Source organism: Coregonus clupeaformis, chromosome 28, assembly GCF_020615455.1.
Source record: "Coregonus clupeaformis isolate EN_2021a chromosome 28, ASM2061545v1, whole genome shotgun sequence".
Classification (NCBI taxonomy): Eukaryota; Metazoa; Chordata; class Actinopteri; order Salmoniformes; family Salmonidae; genus Coregonus; species Coregonus clupeaformis.
The window spans coordinates 3,645,712-3,661,003 of NC_059219.1; the positions used below are offsets into that span (position 1 = coordinate 3,645,712).

The 15,292-nt window shown below is 48.9% G+C and overlaps 1 protein-coding gene across 11 annotated transcripts in view; it reads left to right on the top strand.

Moving 5' to 3' along the window:
- The window catches only part of LOC121543628 (transcription factor SOX-5-like), a 203,338-nt gene that overhangs the window by 140,773 nt on the left and 47,273 nt on the right, over positions 1–15,292 (top strand). For 9 of the 11 annotated variants that reach the window (XM_045208484.1, XM_045208481.1, XM_041853648.2 and 6 more), the window contains 2 exons: positions 10,606–10,692; positions 14,370–14,542. In XM_045208484.1, coding sequence (XP_045064419.1) covers positions 10,606–10,692; positions 14,370–14,542 — 260 coding nt within the window. The remainder of the gene's footprint in view (positions 1–10,605; positions 10,693–14,369; positions 14,543–15,292) is intronic. The other 2 variants (XM_045208485.1, XM_045208491.1) reach the window with 1 other exon arrangement.

Below are 15,292 nucleotides of genomic sequence, written 5' to 3' on the forward strand. Positions count from 1 at the left end.
GCCGAAGCCTGCCCGAACAAGGAGGAGGGGCAGCCTCGGTGGACATCGTGACAGTACCCCCCCTTGACGCGCGGCTCCAGCAGTGCACTGACCCCGGCCTCGGGGACGGCCAGGAAGAAGCGGAGCAGGGCGAGTCGGAGGGCGACGGTGGAAATCCCTCAACAGGGAGGGATCAAGGATGTCCCGCCTTGGGACCCAGCACCGTTCCTCCGGACCGTACCCCTCACACTCCACGAGATACTGAAGGCCCCCCACCTGATGCCTCGAATCCAGGATGGAATGGACCGAGTACGCCGGTGCCCCCTCAATGTCCAAAGGAGGTGGAGGCACCTCCCACACCTCAGACTCCTGGAGCGGACCAGCTACCACCGGCCTGAGGAGAGACACATGAAATGAGGGGTTAATACGGTAATCAGGGGGGAGTAACAACCTGTATGTCACCTCATTAATTCTCCTCAGGACTTTAAACGGCCCCACAAACTGCAGGCTCAGCTTCCGGCAGGGCAGGCAGAGGGGCAGATTCCGGGTCGAGAGCCAGACCCGATCCCCCGGTACGAACACCGGGGCCTCCCTGCGGTGGCAGTCAGCGTTGGCCTTCTGACGACGCACAGCGCGCTGGAGGCGAACGTGGGCAGCGTCCCAAGTCTCCTCTGCGCGCCGAAACCAGTCATCCACCGCAGGAGCCTCGGTCTGGCTCTGGTGCCACGGTGCCAGAACCGGTTGGTAACCTAAAACACATTGGAAGGGTGTTAGGTTAGTGGAGGAGTGGCAGAGAGTGTTCTGAGCATATTCTGCCCTTGGCAGGAACACCGACCACTCCCCCGGCCGGTCATGACAGTAGGTCTGCAGGAACCTACCCACATCCTGATTCACCCTTTCCACCTGCCCATTACTCTCGGGGTGAAATCCAGAGGTCAGGCTGACCGAGACCCCTAGACGTTCCATGAACGCCTTCCAGACTCTAGACATGAACTGGGGACCCCGGTCAGACACTATATCCTCTGGTACCCCGTAGTGCCGGAAGACGTGAGTAAACAGAGCCTCCGCAGTCTGCAGGGCCGTGGGGAGACCGGGCAGAGGAAGGAGGCGGCAGGACTTTGAAAAGTGGTCCACAACGACCAGGATAGTGGTCTTACCTTGTGAGGGGGGAAGATCAGTGAGGAAATCAATACTTAAGTGAGACCATGGTCGTTGTGGAACTGGTAAAGGTTGTAGCTTACCCGCTGGGAGATGCCTAGGTGCCTTACTCTGGGCGCACACTGAGCAGGAGGACACATACACCCTCACGTCCTTAGCCAAGGTAGGCCACCAGTACTTCTCGGTCAGGCAACGCATTGTACGACCGATACCTGGATGAACAGAGGAGGGTGACGTGTGTGCCCAGTAAATCAAACGATCATGGATAAGCACAGGCACGTACTGCAGCCCAGCTGGACACTGCGGTGGAGATGGATCTGTGCGTAATGTCTGCGCTATATCCGCGTCCATACTACAGGTGCCACAATGCATGAGGCCATATGGGGGTGTTGTCTCTGGACCTCTCCTCTGTATCATACAGCAGAGACAGTGCGTCTGCCTTCACGGTCTTTGTACCCGGAATGTATGAGAGTGTGAAATCAAACCGGGTGAAGAAGAGGGCCCACCTGGCCTGGCGAGGATTCAGCCTCCTTGCTGCCCGAATGTACTCCAGGTTACGGTGGTCTGTCCAGACGAGGAAAGGGTGTTTCGCCCCTTCGAGCCAGTGTCTCCACACCGTCAAAGCTCGGACAACAGCCAGCAGCTCCCGATCACCAACGCCGTAGTTCTGCTCTGCCGAGCTGAGCTTCTTAGAAAAGAAGGCACAGGGGCAGAGCTACAGCGCCTATCCCTACCTCGGACGCATCCACCTCCACTACGAACGGTAGTGATGGATCGGGGTGAGCCAGTACCGGGGCTGAGGTGAACAGATCCTGCAATCTATTGAAGGCCAAATCTGCCTCAGCAGACCAGCGGAGCCGGGACGGCCCACCCTTCAACAAGGAGGTAATTGGAGCTGCAACCTTGCCAAAGCCTCAAATAAACCTTAGATAGTAGTTGGCAAAGCCAAGGAAGCGCTGCACCTCCTTTACCGTGGTTGGAGTCGGCCAATTACGCACGGCTGAAATGCGGTCTCCCTCCATCTCCACACCTGTGGTAGTAATGCGGTATCTGAGGAAGGAGATTGACTGCTGGAAAAACTCACTTTTCTGCCTTGGCATAAAGATCATTCTCCAGCAGTCAGACCAGTACCTTGCGAACCAGGGACACATGCTCGGCGCGCGTAGCGGAATACACCAAGATGTTATCGATGTAGACCACCACACCGCGACCAAGCATGTCCCGAAACACCTCGTTCACAAAGGACTGGAAAACGGATGGAGCATTCATCAAACCGTAGGGCATCACCAGGTATTCATAATGCCCCGAGGTTGTGCTGAATGCTGTTTTCCACTCATCCCCTTCCCGAATACACACCAGGTTGTAGGTACTCCTGACGTCTAATTTTGTGAAAAAACGGGCCCCATGCATTGACTCAATCACTGAAGGAATGAGGGGAAGAGGATAACTGAATCGTACCGTCACATTATTCAGTGGTCGATAATCAATGCACGGGCGTAAACCGCCATCTTTCTTTTTCACAAGGAAGAAGCTTGAGGAGGCAGGTGAAGTGGAGGGACTTATATATCCCTGGCGCAGGGACTCAGTGACGTATGTTTCCATAGCCTCCGTTTCAGCCTGCGACAGGGGATACCCGAAGGTTTATCGCGCAATCCCCCTCCCGATGAGGTGGTAATTTAGTCGCTTGCGTCTTGGAAAATGCACGCGCCAGATTATGGTATTCGGGGGGAATGCGCACGGTGGGGATACAGTCTGGACTTTCCACCGTAGATGCACCAACGGAAACACCTAGACACCTACCCTGGCACTCACGCAACCACCCCGTAAGAACCCTCTGCGGTCATGAGAACTTGGGGTTGTGAAGGGCTAACCACGGGATACCCAAGACTACAGGGTAAGCAGGAGACTCAATAATCATAAAGTTGAACTGCTCAACATGCGTCTCCTGCGTAATCATGGTGACTGAACCCGTAACCTCCTTAACCAACCCGGACCCTAATGGTCGACTATCAAGTGCTCTGATGGGGAGTGGAATGGATAGGGGAACCAGTGAAATGTCGTGACGGCGTGCAAATGCCCTGTCCATGAAGTTCCCAGCTGCGCCTGAATCGACTAGTGCCTTACACTAGGAACCTACCAAGTGATCGGGGAAGGAGATAGGTAAAGTACAATGCGCCACAAAGGGCTCTGAACACGTTTGGGTGTTCGTTACCTGGGGTAAAAATCCCTTACATAGCGCCGTCGTCCCATCAAACGCCGGTGGCCGGGATATCTGGATCCGTTCAGGGGCTGGGTTGTAGGTAGCTGGATCCGGTTGACCAGCTGCCTGAAGGACCCGATCCATCGCTTCTCCCAAGCTGGCTAGCATCGATGAATGCTCCTGAATCCTTGCTACAACTCCAGGCATGCGGTCTTCTCCTGCTGGCTCCATATCAGGTGAGTGATTCTGTGACGAGGTGAAATGAAGGAGTCAGGCGCAGGAGGTAAAATACCGAAGCCCAGAGTTGAATGCGTTCACATATATCAAACACCCCAAGCGTCAAAAGGAACAAGCTCAAGGGAAAACATCCACCTTGGTATAAATACAATGTTGAGTAGCTCAACCAAGCTAACATGCTCTCACAATAAACAATCACTCACAAAGACAAGGGGAACAGAGGGAACACGTATACACATACTAATTAGGGGAATGAGCACCAGGTGTGTGTGATTGACAAGACATGACAAGTGGAGTGATGAGAATGAGATCGGCAGTAGCTAGTACTCTGGTGACGACGAATGCCGAAGCCTGCCCGAACAAGGAGGAGGGGCAGCCTCGGTGGACATCGTGACATTATTATAGTTGCTATAATCTCTGATACTATAAAAAAAAATTATCCTGCATATAAATATACTATTTTGAAAAAAAAATCTAATAGTAATGTGATAGTAATAAAATAAAATAAAATAACAATCTCTAGTTTACTTGGTAGTGTGCTTGGTAGTGTGCACTTCTCTAGCAGCAATTCAAGTACACACTCTCAGCAGTCAAGGTGTTTTGACAGGTAATTATAGCTCTAGATCTCTTGGTTTCGAGCCCAAAAAGTGTTTAGTGTGCTGCTTGTCAAAGCCTCCGTGATCATTGGGCCATATGTCCCTGTGTGTGCGTAGTGATTGGTCCTCCTGTCCCGTAAGACACACTGTCTCATACACCACATTGACAGAACAGACACAAGGCCCTAAGGATGTAATAAATCCCCTAGTGAAAGAAACTATCACTACATATTGAGAGAGAGAGCGAGAGAGAGAGAGAGTGAGAGAGAGAGAGAGAGAGAGAGAGAGAGAGAGAGAGAGAGAGAGAGAGAGAGAGAGAGAGAGAGAGAGAGTGAATAAAGCCATTTGGACATGTATTGGTCTTATTTCTGAAGTCCTGTCTGCTTCCTCTCTCTGTTGATGTTGAGCTGGAAGGCAATTGCTACAGTAGTGTGTGTTTTCCTGTCGTAAAGTGAGAGTACCCCTGATGATTGTCTTGGTGTCTAGGGGTTATTAATGAATAAAGTTGGACTGTCATCTGAACCAACTCACTGACTGAGGTACTGGGGACTCTCTTTTACAGTCTTTATTTGTTCTCTCTCTCTTTCTCTCCCTTTCGTCTGGTTCGGAGGGAGAAAGGGAGCGTGCAGGGAGAGAGGGAGGAGAGGGAATTTTTTGTTGACACAGTACACACTGCAACTGTTGCCAAGCGCAGGAAGCTTTTCCTAACAACACACATAATGGGTACTTTTAGTGCCTAACCTTGCGTAGGTGGAAGAAACATTGTTTTGACAAAAGCTTTTTGATACAAACCTCTCTCTCTCCATCACTCTCTCCATCTTCTCTCTCTCCTCACTGATCCTTCTCAACCTAGCGGCTTGTTGTTTGTCAATGTACGTCGTTCTCCATACGTTTGGCACCAGCACTGAGCACTGTGGCACTGGAACGATTGAACTGAACTTTAGAAAGAATATCAGAACGCCCGAAACCTCAGGACACACCACACCACAACCAAAACATGAATTGATCATCAAATATATCATAATAATTAAATGTGAGTTGTGGCTTCTTCCACCGATAGGGAATAGACTGAACAATTTTAAATCAAATAACATTTTGGTTGGAAGTATAGGCCTAGTGATGCTTTTTACGGTTGAGTTGAAACCCGATCTTTATTCAATATTCCGTTTGTTGTAGTAATTCATCACATTAATGAATTGTGTTATTTTTGTCAATTGAGCATAAAGGGAACCATGAGGTCATTTATTTAATACGTTAGATTTATAACAGAATGGTTACTGTCTCCATTACACCGAAGTGTGCGTGTGTCCTGTCTACATTTACTAGCGTAGGTAATACCAGCACTAAGGCTTCCCTTAAGGCCTGTATCACTATGGATCACCTCCAAGCTCTCGCACTGTGGCACACCAATGGAGCACAGCCCTGCACTGCGTTGTGGTGTGTGTGTGTGTATGTGTGTGTATTTACACACAGTGTGTGTGTCTACGCAGAGCCGAAATGACAACATATCTGGATGCCGAATCAACCACCATCCCTCCCTCCTTCCCTCCCTTCTTCCTTCCCTCCCTCCACCTCAATACGTTAGTGTTTGGGCAGTTTGCAAATCGTAGATAAACTCTGTCGGTTCTTGTATAATTGGTTATTCAATCCTGACCCCTGCTCTGTGGTGGTGGCCAGAACCCCAGCTCCCCGCTGCCAAGAGGAGTCAATGTGGAGCCTGTTCAGGCAGGCCGGGCCGGAGCCAGGGCCTTTCCTGTGAGCCCTCCCCACCCCGGCTGGGGCTGGCGCAGGGACAGAGACCCCTTTGTTGTCCACTGAGGCCTTGGCTTGTTCCCTCCCTCTTCTTTCCCCTTCCCGCTCTCTCTTTCACTTTCCCTCTCTCGCTCCCTCTCTCTCTTCCCCCCCCCCTCTCTCGCTCTCGCTCCCTCTCACTCTCTCCCTCTCTCTCTTCATCCCCCACCCCCTTTTCTTCTTTATCCAAACATCTCCTGCCTTGGCCAATATGAGATAATAGGAAAAATGGAGCTGGCTGTTTGGGTGAGTCAGGGCAAAGCGTCTGAGTGAAAAATAGAATGCGAGAGAGAGACAAAGAGAAAGAGTGAGAGAGATTGATTGCATTGTTTGTGGTGTTGGACTGAGCGAACTGGCCCGGGGTTCTGAAATGCTGTTTTTCCCCTTGTTGACAGAAAGGGGGCGCGAGAGAGAGAGAGAGAGAGAGGGAGAAGCATATCTCTGTCACTCTCTCTCTCTCTTCCTCCCCTTCTCCAACCCCCTTCTCTCCATCCCTTCCTCATCCTCCTCTCTCCAGGCAGGTGGAGTGTGTTGGCTCTGTTATACGGCAGCAGCTTGACTCCGTTTGAGCCAATGAACTAAAACAATACAGAATGATTCCACTATTATTGTCAGTGTATTTTCCCTCTGTTTTCCCTGACTGTCATGGGGATTTAGACAGAAACATTCCCAATAACAGGATTATTAAGACAGGGATACAGGGTTTATAAGTACTGACACTGAAATCATATTTCACTCAGAACACACAACGTCTCAGTTCCACCTCCTAATAATAGAACAGAATGGGGGTGGCACTGTATCTGGAGAGAGAGAGAGAGAGAGAGAGAGAGAGAGAGAGAGAGAGAGAGAGAGAGAGAGAGAGAGAGAGAGAGAGAGAGAGACTACTCTCTCCGTTGAGCCTGTCTGTTGAGCATCTTGTCTGACACAACTCACTCCCATCACACTCAGTTCTCCAAAGCAATCTAAACCTTCTTATCCAACTATGTCTACGTCACCACACCCTCCAAATATACAGTGCCTTCGGAAAGTATTCAGACCTTATTCTAAAATTGATTAAATTGTTTTTTTCCCTAATTTGTGTGTAGATTGCTGAGGATTTATTTTATTTAATCAATTTTAGAATAAGGCTGTAACGTAACAAAATGTGGAAAAAGTCAAGGGTTCTGAATACTTTCCATAGGCACTGTACACCAGTCAGTGAAGTTTCACCCTACAATAACTCACAATTCAGTTTGTTTAGTCTGAAGTCATCCAACTCATATATTGATGCCATTATGATTGATTGTCTAAACCAATTGTGTTTGTGTGTGTGTGTGTGTGTGTGTGTGTGTGATTGAGGAGAAGTGTAATCAGGAGGTATTAACTCATTTGAGTGTTCATTACATCGATCACATCCTCCGTAACACTCCTCTACTCTGGCAAGAGACATCGGAGTCTTAATGCCAACCTAGAGATACATCCTCTGTTCTTTTCCTCTCTTTTCCGCTTCTCTTCTTCCTCTCCTCCCTTCTTCCTCTCCTCCCTTCTTCCTCTCTCCTCTCCTCCCCCCTCCTCTCCTATTTCCTCCCCTCCTGCCGTTCGTTGCAGCCTTTTTTCCTGTTTTTATTAATAGTTAAAGTGGCCTGGCTGTCACAGGGGACAATGGCTGCAGCCCTGTTAATAAATAAAAATAATAACTGTTAGAGTGCACAGTGGAGAGAGAGAGAGAGAGAGAGAGAGAGAGAGAGAGAGAGAGAGAGAGAGAGAGAGAGAGAGAGAGAGAGAGAGAGAGAGAGAGAGAGACTGCCATTTGTTGTTCCCTCTCACTTGTCAAAGCTCTTTGGCTTAAAAGCCTCTGTCATTGTTGAGAGCGGGAGAGTAGGGAGGGGGATGCAAGGAGAGAGAAGGAGAGGAGAGAGAGCGCTGGGGGCTAATAGCACCTGTTGGGGTGATGTTGAGACAGCTGTCAAAAGGGATAAGGAGAAGGAGGAGTGTACACCTCTATACTGCAGCAAGGAAACCGAGACCATCTTTCGCTCTCTCCCCCTCTCCTCTTTCCCCCTGTCTTCTCCCCCATTAGTGGGCTTGCCAACACTTCTCCCCCATTAGTGGGCTTGCCCACACCCTCTTTCCCCCTGTCTTCTCCCCCATTAGTGGGCTTGCCCACACCCTCTTTCCCCCTGTCTTCTCCCCCATTAGTGGGCTTGCCCACACCCTCTTTCCCCCTGTCTTCTCCCCCATTAGTGGGCTTGCCCACACCCTCTTTCCCCCTGTCTTCTCCCCCATTAGTGGGCTTGCCCACACCCTCTTTCCTAGCCATCGTATCCTCTAGTGTCTATTGCTCCAAAGATAGATAGACAGACAGCACAGAGACACAAGGCCAGCATTAGGCAGCATTAGCTTGTCCTCCAGTCAAGGAGGCACAGACAGACACAGCCAGACAGTGACATCTTGTAGACGACAGAGAACAGAAATAGAGTCAGAGACTGAAGGGAACTAACCTTCCAAACGCAACTTTAATATTTGGGCAAGTGTTCCTCAAGTAAGTCCGTTTTGCCTGCTTGCCTGCTTCTAGCGTGTATGTGTGTGCATGCGTGTGCGTGTGTCTGTGTCTGTGCATGCTAAGTGTGTGTGTGTTTGTGTGTGTGTGTGTGTGTGGTAGTGTGTCCACCCAGAGTAGTGTTGTTTGTAGTGTAGTGTGTGTCAGTGATAGCAGGTTTGTGTTGACTGTCTTGGCTGCAGGGAGACTCTAATTGTGCCACCTTGGACGATCTGAGATGATTTAAGAGTGTGTGTGTGTGTGTGTGTGTGTGTGTGTGTGTGTGTGTGTGTGTGTGTGTGTGTGTGTGTGTGTGTGTGTGTGTGTGTGTGTGTGTGTGTGTGTGTGTGTGTGTGTGTGTGTGTGTGTGTGTGTGTGTGTGTGTGTGTGTTTCACGTCTTTGCTTTGGATATGCGAGGAGTGAGTTATTGTAGTTGCACACAGACAGACACACACACTCATGGGCCTGTGCCTTTACCATGTCCCCTGTACCAGTGTGAGTGTGGTAGGACATGAAGAGGCTATTCTTAGAGAGAGGAGAATGCCTGACTCAGGCCTCCAAGGGGAGAATGTCCCTCAACACAGAGAATCACACACACATATTGTCCATGGCCTTTACTCACACGCTCAGACGCACACAAACACAGACAGAGAAAGAAAGATGGACAAAAAGACAGGAGGGTGAGTGATGGAGAGGCAGAGGGAAAGAGAAGGAGAGAGGAAAATAGTTTGAGTACGCTACAGTGTGTGAGAGTCAGGAATGGAGTGTTTAAACACAGTTCCGCCAATTGTCTTGTGAGTGATATTGTAGACATCAGCAGTAAGTCTATATAGTGTTATAACTAGTTAAGATACTAAGCCTGTTTTGATCTTCTCAGTCAGGATAGAGAGCTGTGGTGAGCTGCCACTCAATACACAGCCAGGACGTCTTCAACTGCTGTTATGAGTGTGTGTGGGCTGGCTACCAAAACGATTACGACTTTTTCAAGAATTATGTTGGAAATATAATCCTATGGGGGGGGGACTTTTAGCTTGCTGTCAGCAGATTTGTGTGTGTCTGTGTGCGTGTGTGTGTGTGTGTGTGTGTGTGTGTGTGTGTGTGTGTACGACAGGGTTAATCCTGTCCTCAGCTCTACAGTGAATTACTAGTGCAGATGGCTCACTCCTGACAATAAACACCCAGTGTTTTCGCCTCTCTCACAATCCCTCTGTTACCTCCTCTCTCTCTCTCTCTCTCTCTCTCTCTCTCTCTCTCTCTCTCTCTCTCTCTCTCTCTCTCTCTCTCTCTCTCTCGCTCTCTCTCTCTCTCATTCTGTCCCTGACATCCTCTGGGTTTGTGTGTCACTGCACCTCTCTCTCTCCCTCGCTCTCTCACTCACACTTTCAACCACTCTTTTATCCTCTTATTGTCTTTCGCTCACTCATTCTTTATTTTGTCCTCATAGGGCTTTATTCCATGAGGTTGTTTGTGTGTGAGTGTTTGTGTGTGTGTGTTTGTGTCATTGTGTTTGTGTGTGTGATTGTGTGTTTGTGTGAATGTGTGGTTGTAATTGTGATCCCTGGCAGGTTGGTAATTAGTGTAGCGCGGTGGGCAGGCGTGTGTAGTGTGTGTGTGTGTTCACAGTGTGCGGTGTGTATGTGTAGTGGGAACAAAGCGCTGGTTGATAATGTGGCCATTGTGGAGGTGCATTAAGGACCTCTTTGTCTCATGGCCCACAGGGCTAATGATTCCCTAACAGCAGGTGAGGAAAATGCTGCTCTCTCTCTCCCTCTCTCCCTCCCTCCCTCCATCCCTCTCCAACACTCTCTCTTTTTCCCTTTCTCTCTGTCTTTCATTCTCTTGTTCTCTCTTGTTCTCTCTTGTTCTCTCTTGTTCTCTCTTGTTCTCTCTCTCTCTCTCTCTCTCTCTCTCTCTCTCTCTCTCTCTCTCTCTCTCTCTCTCTCTCTCTCTCTCTCCTGCTGGTGCTGCCATTAGAGAGACACTGCTGCTGTCTTTATTACAGTAAATGGACTTTAAATGAGCTTTATTGTGATGTAGGCCATCCAGCTGAATCTCTCCCTCTCGCTCTCTCTCTCCTTACCCTCCTCCTTCCCTCCCTCCCTCCCTCCATCCCTCCCTCCATCAGAAGCCCCCAGCATTGAGAGGCTGTTGTCTAAGGACTGGAAGGACAAGCTGTTGGCCATGGGATCAGGACACTTTGGAGAAATCAAAGGTAAACAACAGTACAGTCATGCTGTCTGTCTACCTAGAGTAGGGGTATGAAACTTGCGGCATGGGAGCCATTTGTGGTCCCACATCTGATTGAAAACATCCCCCAATTGTGTTCCTAACTCTTGTTCTTCAATACAGTATATGGGAATATATACAGTATATGGCCTTTTAGTGCTTTTTACTGAGAAGTGCCCCTTTGGCAAAATTACTTTGACAGGCCTGGCATGGAATGTCCCCCCGGGTGCAATGATCACAGTGAGAGATAAATGGTTACATGCATATATGTCTGTCGCTCAGGCCATTTATTTTTTCTCAATACCTAGATTGTCTCCTTGTATTGAGATTATAAACACATGTTAATTGTCAATTACCCACCAAACTCAAACTAAGCAGCAAAAGGCAACTCCAGTATCCTCACCCCTCCATGAGAATAGAGCTTTAACTCTGATGGTTAACGACAGTGTTAGTTAACTCTCAGGGCAGCTTATCGTACACGTAACACAGTTAATGATACCTCCCCGTCTGTAGCTCTTACACATGTTAACACGGTAAATCATGCATTTACCCCTAACATTGAGACAGAGAAACGTGGAGCGGAACTCTCTCTTCTCTCCTTCTCCTTGTTTCTCTCTCTCTTTCTCTTCCCCCTTTTTCTCCTCTCTCTCTCTCTCCCTTTCTCTCTCCCTCTCTTTCCTTTTCTCTCGCTCTCTTTCTCTCTATCTTATTTTGCTCTCTCTACCCCCTGTACGAACACTGCTGAAAAAGAAAAGGAGGGTTTCATTTCATTTCACTCTAGGGCACAGACATGAGCTTCAGTGGTAATTGTGCTTCATTAGGAAGTAAAGAAATATGTAATCAAAGCTGTCCTGGTCTCCTCTCTTAGCACTAGGATGGAGCTTCATTGATCAATCCCTCCCTGTGCCCCCCGCTGACATGACATTTCTGTGTGTGAGCATCCCGCCTCGCACAGGCGAGACACGCAGCTGGAGAGGAACATCAGGAGTGTGTGTGTGAGGAGAGAGAGAGTGTGTGTGCGGGGGGTCCATGATATCCTTTTGTCTTCCTTGATATCGCCTTTGTTTTTAATTGTATTATAATTCAGGAGATTTCTCCTGAACAAAGTGAATTTCAAAAGACAGCTCCTTATGAGCAGGACTGACTGTGATCAGAGCCAGGTAGTTGGCTTCATGCAGTGCATTACGAAGCATTGGATGGCTCCCCTATATATCAATAATAACCTAATGCTAGATGTGGATCCTAACGTGTCTCGGCCACAAGAAAAACGATTTGTTTGGGTCAAAACCCAAAAGAGTTTGTGGAACCACTGCCACTGCCACTTTCCCCTCTCCTTTTCCTCCCTCTCTCTCCTCTCTCTCCTCCCTCTCTCTCCTCTCTCTCCTCCCTCTCTCCCTCTCTCTCTCCTCCCTCTGTACTATTCTAACTGTCATGGGGGAGTTATCTGCTAAGCCTAGTCATTAATTAGCTTGAGAGTGTCTTGACAACTACCACATTGTTACAAATTGGTTAATTACTAGTGGATGTGATAGGAGCGGGGCTGTTTTGGGGCTCTAGGGCGGAGTCCCAAAGGGCACCCTATTCCCTACATAGTGCACTACTTTTCACCAGAGCTCTTTGAGCCCTGGTCAAAAGTAGTGCACTATATAGGGACTAGGGTGCCCTTTGGGACTCAGCCTATGATCTGCCTAAGGAAGTTTGGAGCAAAAGGAAACACCTTATTGATCCACCAGCAGCTGAGGAAACAACTAACACACTGTGATTGATGATGCTGGAGGGTTTGTTGAACGTGTTTGGGAGAGGGAGGGATGGAGGGTTGGAGGGAGGGAGAGAAGGGGGGGATAGGGGGAAGGGTTGAGAGAGAGAGAGAGAGAGAGAGAGAGGGAGGGAGGGAGGGAGGGAGGGAGGGAGGGAGGGAGGGAGGGAGGGGGGGGGGGAGATTGTGAGACCGATGTGTGTACCGGTACATTTATGTATGCACACCAATGCTTGTGTGTTCATCACTGTGCTTTTGTCTGTATGTGTGTGTGAATGTTTGCCCTATTAACAGGTTTCACGTTAGAGGGTATCTAGAAGCGAACAGAAGTGTATTGAAGTGGAGCATTTTAAGGGTATTACAGGGGTATTTTCCCCTTTTGCAGGTCCCCCATTGAAAGCCCTTTTCATCAGACAGTCGACCTCTCAGTCCTACCCAGTCAGACAATCAGCATTCCTCCCAGTTAGTGTGTTAGTGTGGGGGTCTTATACCCCTTCCCCTGGAAGAAATACCTCTTTTGATCCCCCCTTTCACCCCTCCACCTCTCCCCCCTTTTCCTCTCATCCCCCCTTCTTTCTGGACGGGCTAGCGTTTTTAACACAAGCTCCTTTCTTGTCTCGGTCAGCAGTAGTCAAGGGTTGGTCTGTGGGTCTGTGAGCTGTTCAAGACAGCACAGGGTTTATTTTTCCAACGGGCGGCTGTGACAGTTGCCTTTATTGTCCATTGTTGGCGGAGGGAAGGAGGGATGAGGGGAGGGGTGAAGGGAGGGGTGGAGGGATGGGGTGGAGGGATAGAACATCAGGGGAACAAATGGAGCTCACTCTCACCTTCTTGTGAGGTCAGGGGGTCAGGTCAGTGGCAGTGACTCCTTCATCCCCCCTTTCCTCTCTTTCTTTGTTTCTCTCCCTCCTTTTCTTTCTCTCTCTCTCTATCCTCTCTCTCATCTGGTATGACTGGGGAAGGAATGTGACTCTGCTGAAGCTAGTAGCAGCTGGGGAACAATGGGGGATTGTACTGCTGGAGGGGGACACACACGTATGTATATATGCAATAGATTCCAAAGAACAAAGACATACACCACACATAAAATATTAATGTATATATACACAGTATGTCACACATAGATAGACACTAAAGACTTGAAGGCAAATAGTCTAACACAGTTATGAGCACACACACACACACAGACACACACACACTGTTTGTATAAGTGCCTCGGCGTGCCTCTGTGTAACTACATCCTGTAGAATGATTTAGGTTTCCTCCCTTGTGTGTGTGCGTGTGTGTGTGTGTGTGTGTGTGTGTGTGTGTGTGTGTGTGAGAGAGAGAGAGAGCACGTGTGTGCGTGCGTGTGAATGGGGCTCATATGTCAGGATCTTTAGGGTCAAAGGTCAGGCCATGCTAACTGTGAGCAGGAGGCACAGTGACTGGAGGGTAAACAGAGAGGCCTGGGGCACACACACACACACACACACACACACACACACACACACTGCTCAGAGGGAAAGAGAGGAAGGCTTGACTGAGACTGCATTCCAAGTTAACCCCTACCACTTAGGCAAAACAGTCATGGATATGTGTTATTTGGTATTAGCTACATGTTATCCTATATTGCATACATTCAAATCCTCTCAGATCTAGACTAGGTACAGGGTTGGGGCTAAGGATTCATTTAGTATTTGGAATGAGCGCACTTCACTCTGTTTTTGACACATCTGGCCCTGTGCTGTAAGCTCCCACACCAACCCCATCCTTCTCCACTCTACCCCGGGCACGCCCCATTAACACAGACCTCCGACCTTCTAGCTCGACATCCAAACGCTTGACTTCTATTCTTTTCTTTCCTCCCTTGTTTCTTCTGGGTGCTCTCTGACCTCCAACCTTTACCCTCCGCTCTGCCCTCCCAGGTACCTCAGAAAGCCTGGCAGAGAAGGAGCGCCAGCTGATGGGCATGATCACCCAGCTGAGCAGCCTGAGAGAGCAGCTCCTGGCGGCCCACGATGAGCAGAAGAAACTGGCCGCCTCGCAGATCGAGAAACAACGGCAGCAGATGGATTTGGCCAAGCAACAACAGGACCAGGTGAGAGAGAAAGAGATGTGTGTTATGTGAACGCATCGAGGTAGACAACACACACACACACACACACACACACACACACACGTATGGTAAAACACACACACAAAGACATACGTTTACACACACACACACACACCCTTGTACATTCATACACACCCTAGGTACCTAAGTGCCTAGGTGGGGGCTGACACACAGATCTAAAAAAACTGTCACAGAAACAGTGACACTTTCATACACATCCCGCTCACACACTACTGTACCTCCACCCGAGGCATCTTAAACAATGTAAAGTAGCACAGGAATGAACTGAGAGTGTGTTTTGGTGGAGCGGATGGAGTTACGACACACACACAGTAACACACACACAGGCGCTCGCACCCCTCCAGCATGCAGGCTGGAGTCTGCCAGGTATTTACATAGAGAAGGGTTTCTGTCTTTGTTGTGTGGTTTAGCTGCTGGGGTGCTCGGAGCTTTACAAAGAGTGTTTGCACACTGACAAATTCACTCTGATTAATATATATCTGCCCTTTTGAAGTGAACAGTATATAATGGATGTATTGTAATAGAGTATAGTTCCCATATGAGCCCAGCACAGATCAGATGTCATATCCATATTTGATGAAAGGGCCACATTTGAAGCTGTGATGTTTGTAGACGTTTGTCACTTGTCCCATGGGACATTGAGCCTCTGCACTCTGCAAGCCTATGACCCTGTTTATGTTTGTGATCAATGCTCTGTCCAAAGTGTCTCTG